General features: G+C 46.8%; 1 protein-coding gene across 2 annotated transcripts in view; it reads left to right on the forward strand.

Moving 5' to 3' along the window:
* The first annotated feature begins 819 nt into the window (after positions 1 to 819).
* Positions 820 to 15,666, forward strand: part of LOC141994091 (small ubiquitin-related modifier 3) — a 32,545-nt gene continuing 17,698 nt past the window's right edge. Inside the window, exon 1 of one of the 2 annotated variants that reach the window (XM_074964131.1) lies at positions 820 to 1,055. In XM_074964131.1, the coding sequence (XP_074820232.1) occupies positions 1,035 to 1,055 (21 nt within the window). In that variant the 5' untranslated portion in view covers positions 820 to 1,034. Of the gene's footprint in view, positions 1,056 to 9,509; positions 9,632 to 15,666 lie in introns of those variants that run through there. The other variant, XM_074964132.1, reaches the window with a different exon arrangement.

Below are 15,666 nucleotides of genomic sequence, written 5' to 3' on the forward strand. Positions count from 1 at the left end.
TTGTTCATGTTTTTTCATGTACAAGCACATTTGTGCCTGATTTCCTGTGTGCATGTGGTCATACATGTTTATGCAGGTACCTGCATCACTGTGTATGTGTTCATTTCTACATATATGTAGTGTCCATTAGCTATGCATATGGGTAGAGCTATACACTTCCATGAATGTAGGTGTGTGTGCTGGGGGGGAGGGAGTCATGAGCACACACACATAGGGATCCAAATATTTGTATACCCATATGCAGCCTCAGTTTTCCCATCTTTAAAATGCGGGTAACAATACTGATCTCAACCTGCTGGTGAAAAGTGTTATTGCAGAGCTGTTATTGCATTATCTGTACTTGTACCCCTGGGTGTCTCAGACAGGGGAGCTACCACTACCCAAACCACCACATACCTTACTTGCTGCCTCCCCATGACAAAGGTGCTTCCGGCTATCAGTTGTGATTGTGGCAGCCCCAGGCCATATGACAGGCACTAGAACAGCAGGGCCCCTTTCGCCCCTCCCCCTGGGGAGCTGACCCCGGGGCTCTGTGCTGCCCCTCCCCATAGGTTGTGTGGAGAGCTCTCCTGCTCCCTTTGCCCCTCCCTCAGGGCTTTTTGGGGAGCTGCCCCCATTCCCTTGCCCATCCCCCAGGTTCTGGAAGGAGCTGACCCATGGAGCTCTGTGCCACCCCTCGCCCCAGGTTCTGCGGGGAGCTCCCTCTTCCCCTTTACCCACCTCCTTCTCAACACCACTTACTTCGCCCCTCCCCCCATGTTGGCGTCCTCCTCCACCGTTTCCGGTTCCCCGATGACGCACTTCCCAGCGCTACCTGCCTCCGCCCCTAAAGCGCGCCCCCGACGAGGCATTGCCCGCGAGCGCGCCTCGTGAGCGCGCACCGGCACGTGGTCCCGCCGGAGCCAATCAGAGGCCTGGGATTTGGGGGGCGAAGCGCGCTCTCGCGGACAGTTGCCGCGGGAGAGACGCGGGAGCTGAAAGCGTGACTGTGCCTCTTCCGCGCTCCCGCCAGGCCGGACCCGTCCGACGCCGCCATGTCCGAGGAGAAGCCCAAGGTAACGGCTGGGGCCGCCGCACGCTGCGCGGGGCCGCCGAGCCCAAGCCGCTCCTCCGCGCCCGGCCCGGGGCGGGCTTCCCGCCGCGCCGCTCGGGCCCCGCAGGCTTTCTGGGGCCCGCCGGCCACGCCCCACAGTGGAGAGACCCGGGGTCCCGCGAGGGATGCTGGGAGCGCGGCCTGGCTGCGGGTCGGGCCTCCCTGGGGTCGGCGGCGACGTCGCCGAGAGGCGCTGCGCCGGACGGAGGTGCTGTCAGGGGGAGCGTCCGGTTCGCTTCGCTCTTCTCGGCTCGCCCCGCCCCCGCCGAGCTCACGCTGCCCACCTCGGCAGCGCGTTAACTCCTGGCCTGCGGGGTCGCTCCGCAGGGGAGGCAGTTGTGTAGTGGGTAGGGCCTGTTTTAATGGACCTGGGGCTTCGTGGTCAAGAAGGCAGGTCAAAGACCTACACCGTGCACTGGCAGCAGAGAGTGGTGAGGTCAGGACGGACCTCGGTTTCTGGAGGCCTTCATTCCACGGTGCTAAAGACTGGCCCCAGAGCGGAGTTGTGCACCGCAGTCTTCATCCTGGGTCTGTAGGCGGCCTTTCTAGCTCTCTTGGGCCCATGCCACAGAGCGCCTTGAAGATAAGACCTGAGACTTTGACCTTGATTTGAAAATCTGTATGCAGCGACTAGTGAGCGGAGGAAGGGTTTGAAGTGCTAGCAGTAGCCTGTGTTGCTGAGGAAGACACATTGCAACATTCCCTGCTCGTGGAGTTTGGTAAATGCTGAAGAATACGTGCCCAAGTATGTTGCATTGCTCTAGTCCCGCTGAGAAGCGACAAAGCTTGGCAAGTTGACATGCTTTCACTGACGTGCCCTGACATGGGACTGTGATAATGTTAGTTTGAGAAATATAACCAATTTTACAAACAGCTACTATACATCTACAAAAAATAGAATATTAACAATTGGAAAAGTGAACTTGCCACTTCTTTATCTGGAAAACCACATGATAGCTATATTGCCATTCAGGGGCTTGTCACTGAAGAAGAAAAGATTTTTACCAGAGGATGGAAAGCTGAACCGATAGAGGTGGGATCAGTTGATGAGCCAGCCTCTTCCTGGTAGTCCCAGCAGTGCCCAGGGAACGTACTTGATACAGGCTCCACCTGTGCCTCTTTAGTGGAGGCATAGCCAGTGGGTACTTACTAAGTTCTTTGATTCTGAAATGTGTGGAAGCTTCTGAGTTTCTTGCTCAGGGTTAAAAACAAAATTGTGGTTCACCAGGACCTTGATAGTTCTTTGGGTATTAAGAAAAGCAGTTTAGTATGATTGAGCCCTCACTGCAGGTTGTCCATATATTGATAATTCTGGATGCTGCCTTGTTTCAGACTCGCTATTGCTATGACTGTCATCTCTCTGAAAATGTGAGTAGAAGAGACCAAAGGGCATTACTTACCACAATCAGTTGTCCTAAACTGTGAAGTAAATATAACATGGGTGAGCTGAACTAAACAGAATTTAAAGGTAGGTCTCTTTGAGATTAACAGAGGGAAGGTATTTTTTCAGAGATAATTCTTGAATGAGATGAGCCACAGATTCTGTGCAGAAATGGGGTTTATGTACTACCAGATTTAAGTTGAAATCTCATGTTCTTTGTACCCACAAAGAACCTTGAATAGAAACTGAAGAACTTCTTGTGGGCTGGAACTAGAACAATCATTCTTAAATAGATGATATATGAGGCACTGTTAGATTGTTACTTTATGGGGTGGTGAGGAGGCCAAAAAGGAAGGGTGTGGGAATTACTGAGAAGACTTGCGTGAATAATCTTCAGAGCACATCTGTCAGGAGGTACAGTTCAGGAGGAGAAAGTTCTTCAGTCTTCCTATGAAGACGGTGAGTTCCTTGGCTGAAAAGATTTTGTTCTCTAGAGAAGACACCGCAGAGGGGCTTTTGGCTGGTGGAGGAAAAGAGATGTGGCAGCTGAAATTTTCCCTTACATTCCTGAAAGAGGATTGGTTGGGCAAGATCTCATTCAAGTCTGAGGAATTCGTTGGTGTCTTTTGGGGGGATCCCCTGAAAGGTGTTATCTCACCAAAGGGAGCTTGAATGACAGAGATGAGGCTGGTGGGCAAAGGAAAGTATCCTGAAAAGCCTGCAGTCATGGTGCTGTTTCCGTTGGTTGAGACATACACCCTCAATTGGTCAGTTCAGTCCATAGTCTAGGAGTACTCTTGGATTCCTCACTGATGCTGAGTCTCACTTGCCAACATTTGCAAGCAGTGCTTTCTTCCGTCTCTAGCTAGGAGACTCTGTCCCATCCTGGTGGACAAAGACCTGGCCTTAGTTATTCATGGCTTTGGCACCTCTCAGCTGGACTACACCAACATGATATACCTGGGCGTGAAACCTTCAGAACTTAGGAAACTCTTCCTAGTGCAGAAGGCTGCAGCACATCTCCTCAGCAACACAGGCTACCATGAGCACATCACATCTGTATTCTCTTCTCTAATCTGGCTTCCCATAGACTAGAGAATCAAGTTCAAGGTCTCAATCGTTATCTTCAAAGTGCTCTTTGGCCTGGGCCCAGGATATCTAAAAAATTGTCTAAAGCTCAGGTATGAAGACTGTGGTCGACAACCCCACTCCTCTGGCACAGTGGAACTCTCAACAATAAGAGTAAAGGTTGTCTGTGCGGGAGACCAAGCTTTCTCCAAGGGTTGTCTGAGACATTGGAATCAGCCAGCCCACCCCCCCCCCCCCCACGACTAAGTACTACCACAAACCTCACCACTTTCTGTTCCAAGTACAAGGTGCATTTCTTTCACCTTGCCTTCTCTACTATAAACACTTAACAACACATATTAAAAAAGCAGTGGGTGCGGGAGCAGACACTAACTCCTCACTTAACGCATTCCTGAAAAATGCAACTTTAAGCGAATTTAATTTCCCATAAGAATTAATGAAAATAGGGGGGGTTAGGTTCCAGGGAATTTTTTTTGCCAGACAAAAGGCATTATATACATAGACAGTATAAGTTTTTAAACAATTTTAAACAAGCAATTTAATATAGGTACTGTACTGTAGTTGGGAGGTGCCCCTGCCTTACCCCACATGCAGACAACAGCTCACTGCAGACAACAAGGCAGCTGAAGGTGCCATTGTAGACTAGGAAGCACCTTGTACAGCAACAGGGGCAGCTTCCCCTACTGTGCAAGCACAGGCACCGCCTTTGCGGGGGGGGGCTCAACCCCCAGCTCTGCCCCGGGCCCGCCCACTCCACCCCTTCCCCCATGTCCCCACCATTGCCCCGCCTCTTCCTCCCCCCCGCTTCACCTCTTCCCCGGAGCACGCCGCATCCTCGCTCCTCCCCTCCTCCTCCAGCCTCCTGAACGCTGCAAAACAGCTGATTGCCACAGGCAGGAGGCAGGGGAGGGAGGGAGGAGGTTGCACGCTGCATCCTTGCTCCTCCCCTTGAACGCCGCAAAACAGCTGATTACCACGGGCAGGAGGCAGAGGGGGGATGATGCGCGCCGCATCCTTGCTCCTCCTCCCCCAGCCTCTTTAATGCCTCAAGACAGCTAATTGCTCAAGGGGGGAGCGGGGGGAAGGTGCTGATCCGCAGGGTCTGCTGGCGGATGGGAGGCCCTGGGGGAGGTGTAGGGGAGCTGACGGGGGGGGGGCTGCCAGCCCACCTTGTTACAAATTGTGCAATGCTCTCTCATAAAGTCGCTGTTGTTCTGGAGAATCCTGCAAGCTGTGGACAAAGCAGGCGGCCAAACGATGTTATAAGGGAGCATTGCACAACTTTAAATGAGCATGTTCTGTAATGGAGCAGAGATGTAACAATGAAACAATGTTAAGCGGGAGGACCTTAAGTGAGTTACTGTACTCCCCTGAACATACTTCTCCCTCGTGGAGAGGATGAGAGACAATATATGACAGGTGTGTAGTCACATCACTTCGCATGCTACTGGAAGGTATTTGGATATTACCATGATCCGTGCATTTTAAGAACCTATATAGAAAAGAATGATATTGTCCTTGGAGGTCTGTGTCCAAAGCTCTAAGCCACATATTGTGGCAAGCTAGAATGTAGCAGGGAAGGGTTTTAGTGGAAAAACTAGCAATGATGTAGATAATTATACAGGAAGCAGAGTGCTAACTTGTAAATCTTTAGCTTTTTCTTGACTTTCGCAGGCAACCTTAGATTTAGGGTATAAATGGACTGTATGATAAAGACATCTGAGCAAAGACTGGAGATTTAAAATAATTTTGTAGGACAATGGGCAAATATTCAAAGCCGCACCCCAGTGTGCTTTTAAAGTTTTGGTCCACAAAATCCATAATGGTCCTTGTTCCTTCTACTGGGGTTAGAAACTTCATGTATTGGAAGCAGCCTTGAGACGAAGGAAGGGAGAATCAATCTAGAGGCCAATGAGGACTGGACTTGACGAGCTATATTTGGTATAGCTTTTCTGTGGCTCTGCAGATAGATATTTTCCTCTCTGGATTGTACCCTTCAGAAGCTGGAATCTTTTCTAGAGACTGTTTTGGAGAAGATCACTTTCTCTCTTACTGCTGCTCGTTTGGAGGAGTCTGCCATTTTAAGGAAAGGGTGAAATCTCCACCTGGTAGTGGAGGATCTGACCTGAGCTATGGCACTGGCTTACTTGGAGAGCTCACCTGTCTTCTGCTGATAACTTGGGTGAATGTTTCTGATAGTTGTATGATTCTTAAGATGAAGAGCGTGATTAGGACTTTGCATTCTCTGTACTTAAAGGACAGTCATTGCTCTTTAAAAATCTTAACTGAATTTACCTGGTGCTTATCTGGTAAGGTGGTTGAACTAGTGAGGCTGTGTTTGATGGAAATGTCTGTGTTCTGCTTTGGTAGATACCAGGACTATCAGGAAAGAAAAGGGCAGGATTATGTCTTGACTGTCAGAAGTTATCTTGTTTCTAATAGTAGTTATGTTTGGCTCAAATGTTTAACACCAACAAAAGATGTGAAATAAAGAGATGACTGTTTCAAGTTTCCAAAAATATTAGAAAATTATTATAGTATCCAAATATGTGCTAAGATATTTTTTTTTTGTGATAGCACCTAGATGTCAATTGAGAAAGGGGTCCCATTTTTCTAGGTAATATACAAACATGGTGATAGTCCCGGCCCCTAAAAGTTTGTAATCTAAATAGACAAAGGGTAGGGCAAAGGGATATAAAATACAAATAGGGTGAATCCAGTGATGGTTTGAGAACATGTTAGTGCCTTGGAGGTTTTTAGTGGGGGGGGGGACACGACATTGTGATTAGGTGGGTTGAGGTTAACAGAAAGAGGAAGGGAGATGGAAAACACAGGAGAGAGAGAGGGGGGGGGGAGTGTGGAGGGCAGATGGAGTGAGATTTAAGAGAAGAGACCATGAGGGAGGGGGGTAGAGTAAACAACTAATCAGCAGAGGAATGTCCAAAGGCAAAACTAGAAAACAGGTTATGTCTACACTACACACACCTTGTGGTGGTGTGTAGGGTATGTGTTACTACATACTGCTGTGCAAAGCAAGCTGTGTCCACACTGCAGCGTAGCTACGTATGTCAGTGAAGGCTTTGGCAGGGGTAGGAAGTGCGGAAAGGCTTGGCTCTGCTGCTTCTCTACTGCCAGAGTCTTTCACTGCCATGGGGAAGGACCCCAGCTTTGGGGAGGCAGCTGCAGGACAGGTAGTGCTTGGGCGAACAGAGAGCCATGTTGGGTATGCGCAGGGTTCAGGCATATTGTTAGCTGACCTAAGCAGTGCCTGTCCATCTACGGTGCTAGTTATTAACAGTGCTAGGGGAGTATGTCGTCTGTGTACTCTACACACCACCAAAAGGAGTGTGCAGTGTAGACGTACCTTTAGATGACATCATCATGTGTCCGATAGTGCCAGCTGCAGCTGCTTCTTTGTTTGTTGCCAGCTGAGGCTTTAGCTGGTTCTATGCAGCTTCCCCAGAGCCACATGGTTGTGGGGAGGGATAGAGCCTGGTGTTCCTAGGGGCAGGAGTTCTCTGTCTAAGGAGTGCTGGGAAAGGGAGGGAACCTGTTGGCTTCACTTGGAGCTCATCTTCCCCTCCTCCAGTGTGTTGTTTTACCTGCTGCAACTGCTTCTGCTAAGTGCTTATCAGAATCCTGCCCCTGAGAGCTTGCAATCAAAATAGATGACACAGAAAAAGGAGTGGGGTAAATGGAGGCAACACAAGTTTCAATATTCTTTCATATTCTCCTGGTTTAGGTTTTGTACCCATCTGTGAACTTATTTAAACCCTATGTTCATTAGCACCTTTTCCTGGATCCAATTTTTATTTGTAATTTAAGCCTGTCTCTTGATAGGAAAGGGAAATGATCCTTGCCTCCTATGACTACACCTTCCCCTAACTTTCACGTGACCACCTATCCTTATTCCAGCTCTCTCCCTGTACCTTGTAATGGTCCCTGACCTCTCCACATAAATCAACAGTTAAAGCTAGTGGTTCTGATCTCTCATACCACTGCGTGTGCACTCCTGCTGCCACTGACACATTGCAGTGCCATAGAGCAGCTCTCTTCTCTGTCTTCGTGAAGACAGAGTTTGGCTGACCTCCTCTCTACTGTTAGCCTGCAGTACAGGGTCTTTTCTGGGAGGTGGCGAGCACTGTACTCTAGTGCCCTGAAATCATCTCCCATGTCTATCTAGGGATTTGGGGATGGGGTGGGAGGAAGGTTATGAAAGACTGCCATGAACAAGAAAATATTTGGAAATGCTTTGAAAATATACAGTTAAAGATAGCATTTAGTGAGTAACGCTTCAAAGCACAGGTTTCAGAGTAGCAGCCGTGTTAGTCTGTATTCGCAAAAAGAAAAGGAGTACTTGTAGCACCTTAGAGACTAACAAATTTATTTGAGCATAAGCTTTCGTGAGCTACAGCATGTAAAGAATTATAAAATGAGTTCTCTTACTGTTGGAGTTGAAATAACGCCTTATGATCTAAGCATTTAGGGTGGGAATTTCAAAAGCACTTAGCATTAATGTAATTCTGCTTCTGTTGAAGTTAATGAAATTCCCATTTAACTTTGTAGTTGAACCGAATTAGGACTTATTAGAATTATTTTATCATATTTTATATTATTTCTATGGCACAAACAGGTGCTAGTCACTTACAAAACACGCTGACTATTTTAATGGAAAGTTAGTGAATGTTGTATAATTTGTAGATCTTTGTAGTGTCTTATAAATAGGATCCAGCTAATTATAGTAACAAGGAACAACCACTATAGTTATGGTTGCGTCACGACTTCTGTTTAACAATCGACCTTTTGAAGTCCTCTAAAATCATCATGGTTAGTCAGATTACGTGGAAATTTGGTGTGCTTAGAGGGATGTAAAGTAGGGTTAGTGACCCAAATTTGGGGACATTTGGGGTAGAGGTCCCGGAGATATATGCCCTGGGAAAAATAGCCATTTTCCAAAAAGTTCTAGGTGGGGGTGGGGGGTGGGTTGGTGTGTGTCCCGCCCCCCCCCCCCCACTGAGCTAGAGCTCAAGCTATGAGACCATTTTCATCCTCACCACATCCAATGTGTCAAGTTTTACCCACGGTAGTACATAGCACCCATCAATCTTTGGGGCACCCAAATGTAAAATGGTATTTAAAAAATGGACATTGTTCACAGGATGCATGCACCAGTAGAGAAAATGGCTAGAGGGCTTCCATTTCCACCATTTTAATGTTAACCTTAAAATCAATTTTCTGTTTAATGTTCTAAGTTCTAAGTGCTCTAAAATCCATATTGTTAATCAGATTGCCTTAAAATTCAGTGTAAGTGATGGGACATCGCTTGGCTTGGCTTAACGGTGAAATCCTAGTGGATCTTAAACATAAAAAAGAAGCTTACAAGAAGTGGAAGGTTGGACATATGACCAGGGATGAGTATAAAAATATTGCTCGGGCATGTAGGAATGAAATCAGGAGGGCCAAATCGGACCTGGAGCTGCAGCTAGCAAGAGATGTCAAGAGTAACAAGAAGGGTTTCTTCAGGTATGTTGGCAACAAGAAGAAAGCCAAGGAAAGTGTGGGCCCCTTACTGAATGAGGGAGGCAACCTAGTGACGGAGGATGTGGAAAAAGCTAATGTACTCAATGCTTTTTTTGCTTCTGTCTTCACGAACAAGGTCAGCTCCCAGACTGCTGCGCTGGGCATCACAACATGGGGAGTAGATGGCCAGCCCTCAGTGGAGAAAGAGGTGGTTAGGGACTATTTAGAAAAGCTGGACGTGCACAAGTCCATGAGGCCGGACGAGTTGCATCCGAGAGTGCTAAAGGAATTGGCAGATGTGATTGCAGAGCCATTGGCCATTATCTTTGAAAACTCGTGGCGAACGGGGGAAGTCCCAGATGACTGGAAAAAGGCTAATGTAGTGCCAATCTTTAAAAAAGGGAAGAAGGAGGATCCTGGGAACTACAGGCCAGTCAGCCTCACCTCAGTCCCCGGAAAAATCATGGAGCAGGTCCTCAAGGAATCAATCCTGAAGCACTTACACGAGAGGAAAGTGATCAGGAACAGTCAACATGGATTCACCAAGGGTAGGTCATGCCTGACTAATCTAATCGCCTTCTATGATGAGATTACTGATTCTGTGGATGAAGGGAAAGCAGTGGATGTATTGTTTCTTGACTTTAGCAAAGCTTTTGACACGGTCTCCCACAGTATTCTTGTCAGCAAGTTAAAGAAGTATGGGCTGGATGAATGAACTATAAGGTGGGTAGAAAGTTGGCTAGATTGTCGGGCTCAACGGGTAGTGATCAATGGCTCCATGTCTAGTTGGCAGCCGGTGTCAAGTGGAGTGCCCCAAGGGTCGGTCCTGGGGCCGGTTTTGTTCAATATCTTCATAAATGATCTGGAGGATGGTGTGGATTGCACTCTCAGCAAATTTGTGGATGATACTAAACTGGGAGGAGTGGTAGATACACTGGAGGACAGGGATAGGATACAGAGGGACTTAGACAAATTGGAGGATTGGGCCAAAAGAAACCTGATGAGGTTCAATAAGGATAAGTGCAGGGTCCTGCACTTAGGACGGAAGAACCCAATGCACCGCTACAGACTAGGGACCGAATGGCTAGGCAGCAGTTCTGCGGAAAAGGACCTAGGGGTTACAGTGGACGAGAAGCTGGATATGAGTCAGCAGTGTGCCCTTGTTGCCAAGAAGGCCAATGGCATTTTGGGATGTATAAGTAGGGGAATAGAGAGCAGATCGAGGGACGTGATCGTTCCCCTCTATTCGACATTGGTGAGGCCTCATCTGGAGTACTGTGTCCAGTTTTGGGCCCCACACTACAAGAAGGATGTGGATAAATTGGAGAGAGTCCAGCGAAGGGCAACAAAAATGATTAGGGGTCTGGAACACATGACTTATGAGGAGAGGCTGAGGGAACTGGGATTGTTTAGTCTACGGAAGAGAAGAATGAGGGGGGATTTGATAGCTGCTTTCAACTACCTGAGAGGTGGTTCCCGAGAGGATGGTTCTAGACTATTCTCAGTGGTAGAAGAGGACAGGACAAGGAGTAATGGTCTCAAGTTGCAGTGGGGGAGGTTTAGGTTGGATATTAGGAAAAACTTTTTCACTAGGAGGGTGGTGAAACACTGGAATGCGTTACCTAGGGAGGTGGTAGAATCTCCTTCCTTGGAAGTTTTTAAGGTCAGGCTTGACAAAGCCCTGGCTGGGATGATTTGATTGGAGATTGGTCCTGCTTTGAGCAGGGGGTTGGACTAGATGACCTCCTGAGGTCCCTTCCAACCCTGATATTCTATGATTCTATGACATAGGGTATAGTGATCTAAATTTGGGTCCATATGACCACGGGGTTCCCAAGATACAGACTCTGTGGGGGAAAACAACTTTTCTTAAAGTTGATACATCCTTGCAATGCGTTTTTGCTCACAGATGGAGATCTAACCAGGTCTCAGACTGTTGCACCAGTATCTCAGGTTTCAGAGTAGCAGCCGTGTTAGTCTGTATCTGCCAAACCGGACAGTCTCTACGTAAAAGAATAAATGGACATAAATCGGATGTCAAGAATTATAACGTTCAAAAACCAGTCGGAGAACACTTCAATCTCTCTGGTCACTCAATTACAGACCTAAAAGTCGTAATTCTTCAACAAAAAAACCCCTCAAAAACAGACTCCAACGAGAGACTGCTGAATTGGAATTAATTTGCAAACTGGACACCATTAATTTAGGCTTGAATAAAGACTGGGAGTGGAGGTGTCATTACACAAAGTAAAACTATTTCTTCCTATTTATTCCCCCCCTACTGTTCCTCACACGTTCTTGTCAACTACTGGCTCACCTTGATTATCACTACAAAAGGTTGTTTTTGTTTTTTTCTCTCCTGCTGGTAATAGCTCACCTTACCTGATCACTCTTATTACAGTGTGTATGGTAACACCCAGTGTTTCTTGTTCTCTGTGTATATAAAATCTCCCCACTGTATTTTCCGCTGCATGCATCTGATGAAGTGAGCTGTAGCTCACGAAAGCTTGTGCTCAAATAAATTTGTTAGTCTCTAAGGTGCCACAAGTACTCCTTTTCTTTTTACCAGTATCTCAGACACTCAGGGGTTACTCCAACAGAGTGCGTGGCACTCACCAGTCCTTTGGCAGAAATCACATTAAAACATTATTTGAAAAAGAGTTTTCTTTTCCAGTTAGGCACACTAAGGCTCCCAAGCCTATTCGTACATCTAATAGATTACATTGAGCATGTGGAGACAGAGGAGTTAATAGGCTTGTTAGCCTTCAAAGTGTCCGACCAGCTGGATAGCTCAAGATGACAAATGGTTGTCCTTTGAACCTGACCCACCTCAAGATTATATGGGTGTGTACCTTACCTCTGTGTTTCCTAGTTTTCTGAAGTTTTAGTTTTGCTGAGTTCAATGTTCTGGAGAGACAAAAAATGTCACCAGGCAGTGTTAACTAGGTGTTTTGCTATTTAGGGCATGGCTACACTTGGAGATGTAGAGCGCTTTGAGTTAAACCAGCCTTTGTAGAGCGCAGTAGAGAAAACGCTGCAGTCTGTCCACACTGACAGCTTCAAGCGCACTGGCGTGGCCATATTTGGGGCACTTGCAGCGGCGTTGGGAGTGGTGCATTGTGGGCAGCTATCCCAGCATGCAAGTGGCTGCAATGTGCTTTTAAAATGGGGGGTGGGGGTGGGTGGAGTGTGACAGGGAGTGTGTTGTGTGTATGTGGCGGGGGGGAGAGAGTGGGTTTTGGGGGTGCTGAGAGCAAGTCAGCATGCTGTCTTGTAAGTTCAGACAGCAGCAGACCCCCGCCCCCCGCCTCTCTCTCTTTCTCTCAGTATTCCACACTAATGGCTTGCTTTGTCCTGGAGCAGATAAGCAGCCGGCTGGGCTGTCAGAAACGGAGCTTTCAAAGGGCATTTCTGCAGTCCTACAGCCGATTCCAAACAAAGACAAGAGTGGCCACTTGACTTAAGGGGGTTATGGGATGTTTCCGGAGGTTGATCAGAGCGCAGTAAAGCAACACCTCATTCACACTGGTGCCACGGCGCTCCAGCGAGGGCGCAGCAAACACTATTCCAGTCGCCGAGGTGGAGTACCAGCAGCGCTGTAGCCGCGGAGTCAGAGTGCTCTACGTGCTTTGCCAGTGTGGACGGGTAGTGAGCTCGTGCGCCCAGGGCTCCTTTATTGCACTGTAACTCACAAGTGTTGCCAAGCCCTTAGTGTGCTTTAAAGTTCGACTCTTGTAAGCGCTCTAAAATCCGGTTACTTTGATTGTTTTGAAATTTGGCGTGCTTCATGGGGTACCATTAGTGATCCAAATGTGGGGACATTTGACTGACGAGTCCCCAAGTTAAGACCCTCTCTTCCAAAACTGATTGCCCTATGTTGCCTTGTACTGGTAAATTGAGAGGTATTAATGACTTGATGAATCACAGATCTCATTGAGATTGATGGCTATCACTTTTCAATTAACATAATTAAGGATAAGTTAATCACAAACCCTTCCCCCACCCTCCCTGGCTAAGCAAAAGGAGATTTTGAGTGGTTGGAGGTTGCTGCAATATGTGAGTCGTGGGTGGCAATTTTATTTTTTGGGGTGGAGGGAGCAATATAATCAAAGTCTTTGGAGGGAAAATTAGATATGTGAATGTGTGCTGGGAAAAGAGAGGTATTAGGAGTGGGGCAATGGGGGAGGGAGTTTGGGGCTGCAGTGAGGGGAGCGGTTTTATGGGGAGAGGGATATATGTGAATTGCTGTTGGCAAGCCATGGATTGATTGATTGAGAAAATCTGAGGGGTAGCCGTGTTAGTCTGTATCCACAAAAACAATGAGGAGTCCGGAGGCACCTTAAAGACTAACAGATTTATTTGGGCATAAGCTTTCGTGGGTAAAAAACTTCTGTATCTGAAGAAGTAGAGTTTTTTTACCTACGAAAGCGTATGCCCAAATAAATCTGTTAGTCTTTAAAGTGTCCCCGGACTCCTCATTGTTTTTGAGAAAATCTGTGTATTGTTAGCCCCTGGGGGAAGGGTGAGGCCAGGTGGCTACTTCATGATCTCAGGACAGATTAATGTTTTTTGTTTTTTTTTTTCAAAGAAACATAGCTCAGAGATTTGGAACTGACAGCATGGCTACCTTGATTGCTGAGGAAAAATATATGTGTGCTGCCAGAGATGCTAATGTGTGGTTTCTGGGCAATTCCTGGATCACAATGTTGGAGAAGTTTGCAGGAGAGTAGTAAGTACACCATGACATGGAGATTACTAATTGCAAGTTGATTTGGGTGGAGAGAGAAAAAAGAGGTTGGCATCATGTTTTGCCCACTGTGCAGTGTCTCACTGGTGACTTAAGAGGTTGTGATGTGTCAGACATGGTGATTCAGTGAGGCAGAAATTATTTGGGCCTTATTCCTGCTGTACTGCTAACACAATGTATGAGTGCAGATTTGGACTGCATCAGTGACTTGTGCCCAGGAGCTGTGATAGTTTCCTTTAATTTGGCTGAGCCTCTGAATAATCACTACAGTGACAATATGAAAGCTATTAATAAGTGTTGGAAGAACGTTAACTGGGAAATTGGAGGGTTCATGGCTAATTGAAAAATTTGTATTGTGTGACAGAGATATTTACAAGGTCTGACACCTCACTGTTTCTTGTAGTTGGGGTACATCTCTCGCACAAGGGTCAGAGGATTTTTCAAATGTACAGAGGGTTTTAGGATGTATGATCAGTACTTTCTTACGCATGTTTCAGCACTTTTGAGAATGACTGTGTAGGTGGTTGCATTATTTTATTTTTTTTTAGATTTAACAGAGTTTTAAATGTTTGCTTAGAATCATAGCATATCAGGGTTGGAAGGGATCTCAGGAGATCATCTAGTCCAACCCCCTACTCAAAGCAGGACTAATCCCCAATTAAATCATCCAACCGATTTTTGCCCCATATCCCTAAATGGCCCCCTCAGGGATTGAACTCACAACCCTGGGTTTAGCAGGCCAATGCTCAAACCACTGAGCTATCCCTCCCCCCCAGTATATGCTTTTATATAGTTGGTTTGTAATAAATGACTGTGACGTTCCCCTTGGGTATTATCTGGACCAGTGATCTGCTAGGCCTCTCCAGTCCTGGACTCTGGGAGCCAGCCTTACCCTGCTCTGCTGTGAGAACCCCCACTCCTGGGCTGTTCACACACAGCCTCTGGCATGTAAGCTGCTCCCAGCTACTTGCAAGCGAATGACTAGCCAATATCTCTGGTCCCAGACACAACCCTGGGAACCTCCGTCTTGCAGTGTCCAGTTATGCCTGCTGGACACTGCAAGCTTATATAAGTTTGTCAATTTAACAAAGAAAAGGATATGTACCAGGCTTGTACTCCCCAGGGGAGTCTTTGACATGCTGCAAACCAAACGCACCGCTTCAGGTAGAATAAACAAACAGATTTATTAACTATAAAGGTATATTTAAGTGATTATAAGTCAAAGCATAACAAGTTAGAGTTGGTCAAATGAAAATAAATGCAAAATGCATTCTAAGCTGTTCTTAACACTTTGAGTCCTTTAAAAATTTAGATGCTTCTCACCACAGGCTGGCTCTCTCCCCTTTGATCAGCGCTTCAGTCTGTAGGTGTAGGTGAAAGAGAGAGAGCATGGCAAAATGTCTCTCCCTTGTATCATGTCCTTTCTTTCCTCTTGGCTTTGCCCCCCGCCCCCTTTCAGAGTCAGGTGAGCATTACCTCATCGCAGTCCCAAACTGCCCAAAGGAAGGGGGTGACTCCCTCGAGGGTCTAATAGATTCTTTTGTTGCTGCCTAAGACAGTGTCAGTTGTTCCTGTGAGGCTGGGCTGGGTTTGTCCTATCCATGCCCTAATGAGGTGTGAACTGTCTCTGTTCTTGGAGAGTTTTTGCATGGGCTTGCTTTAAGCCATGAGGATACATTTTTAGCCTCATAACTATATACATAAAATTATAACCTATAACCTTACTGTAACAATTACTATAACATCACTATAACAACCATGCTCAGAGCATTATGAGCCTTCTGAAGACACCCAACATGGCAAACTTCGCATTGGATACCACATAATTATTTTATA

Source organism: Natator depressus, chromosome 9, assembly GCF_965152275.1.
Source record: "Natator depressus isolate rNatDep1 chromosome 9, rNatDep2.hap1, whole genome shotgun sequence".
Classification (NCBI taxonomy): domain Eukaryota; kingdom Metazoa; phylum Chordata; order Testudines; family Cheloniidae; genus Natator; species Natator depressus.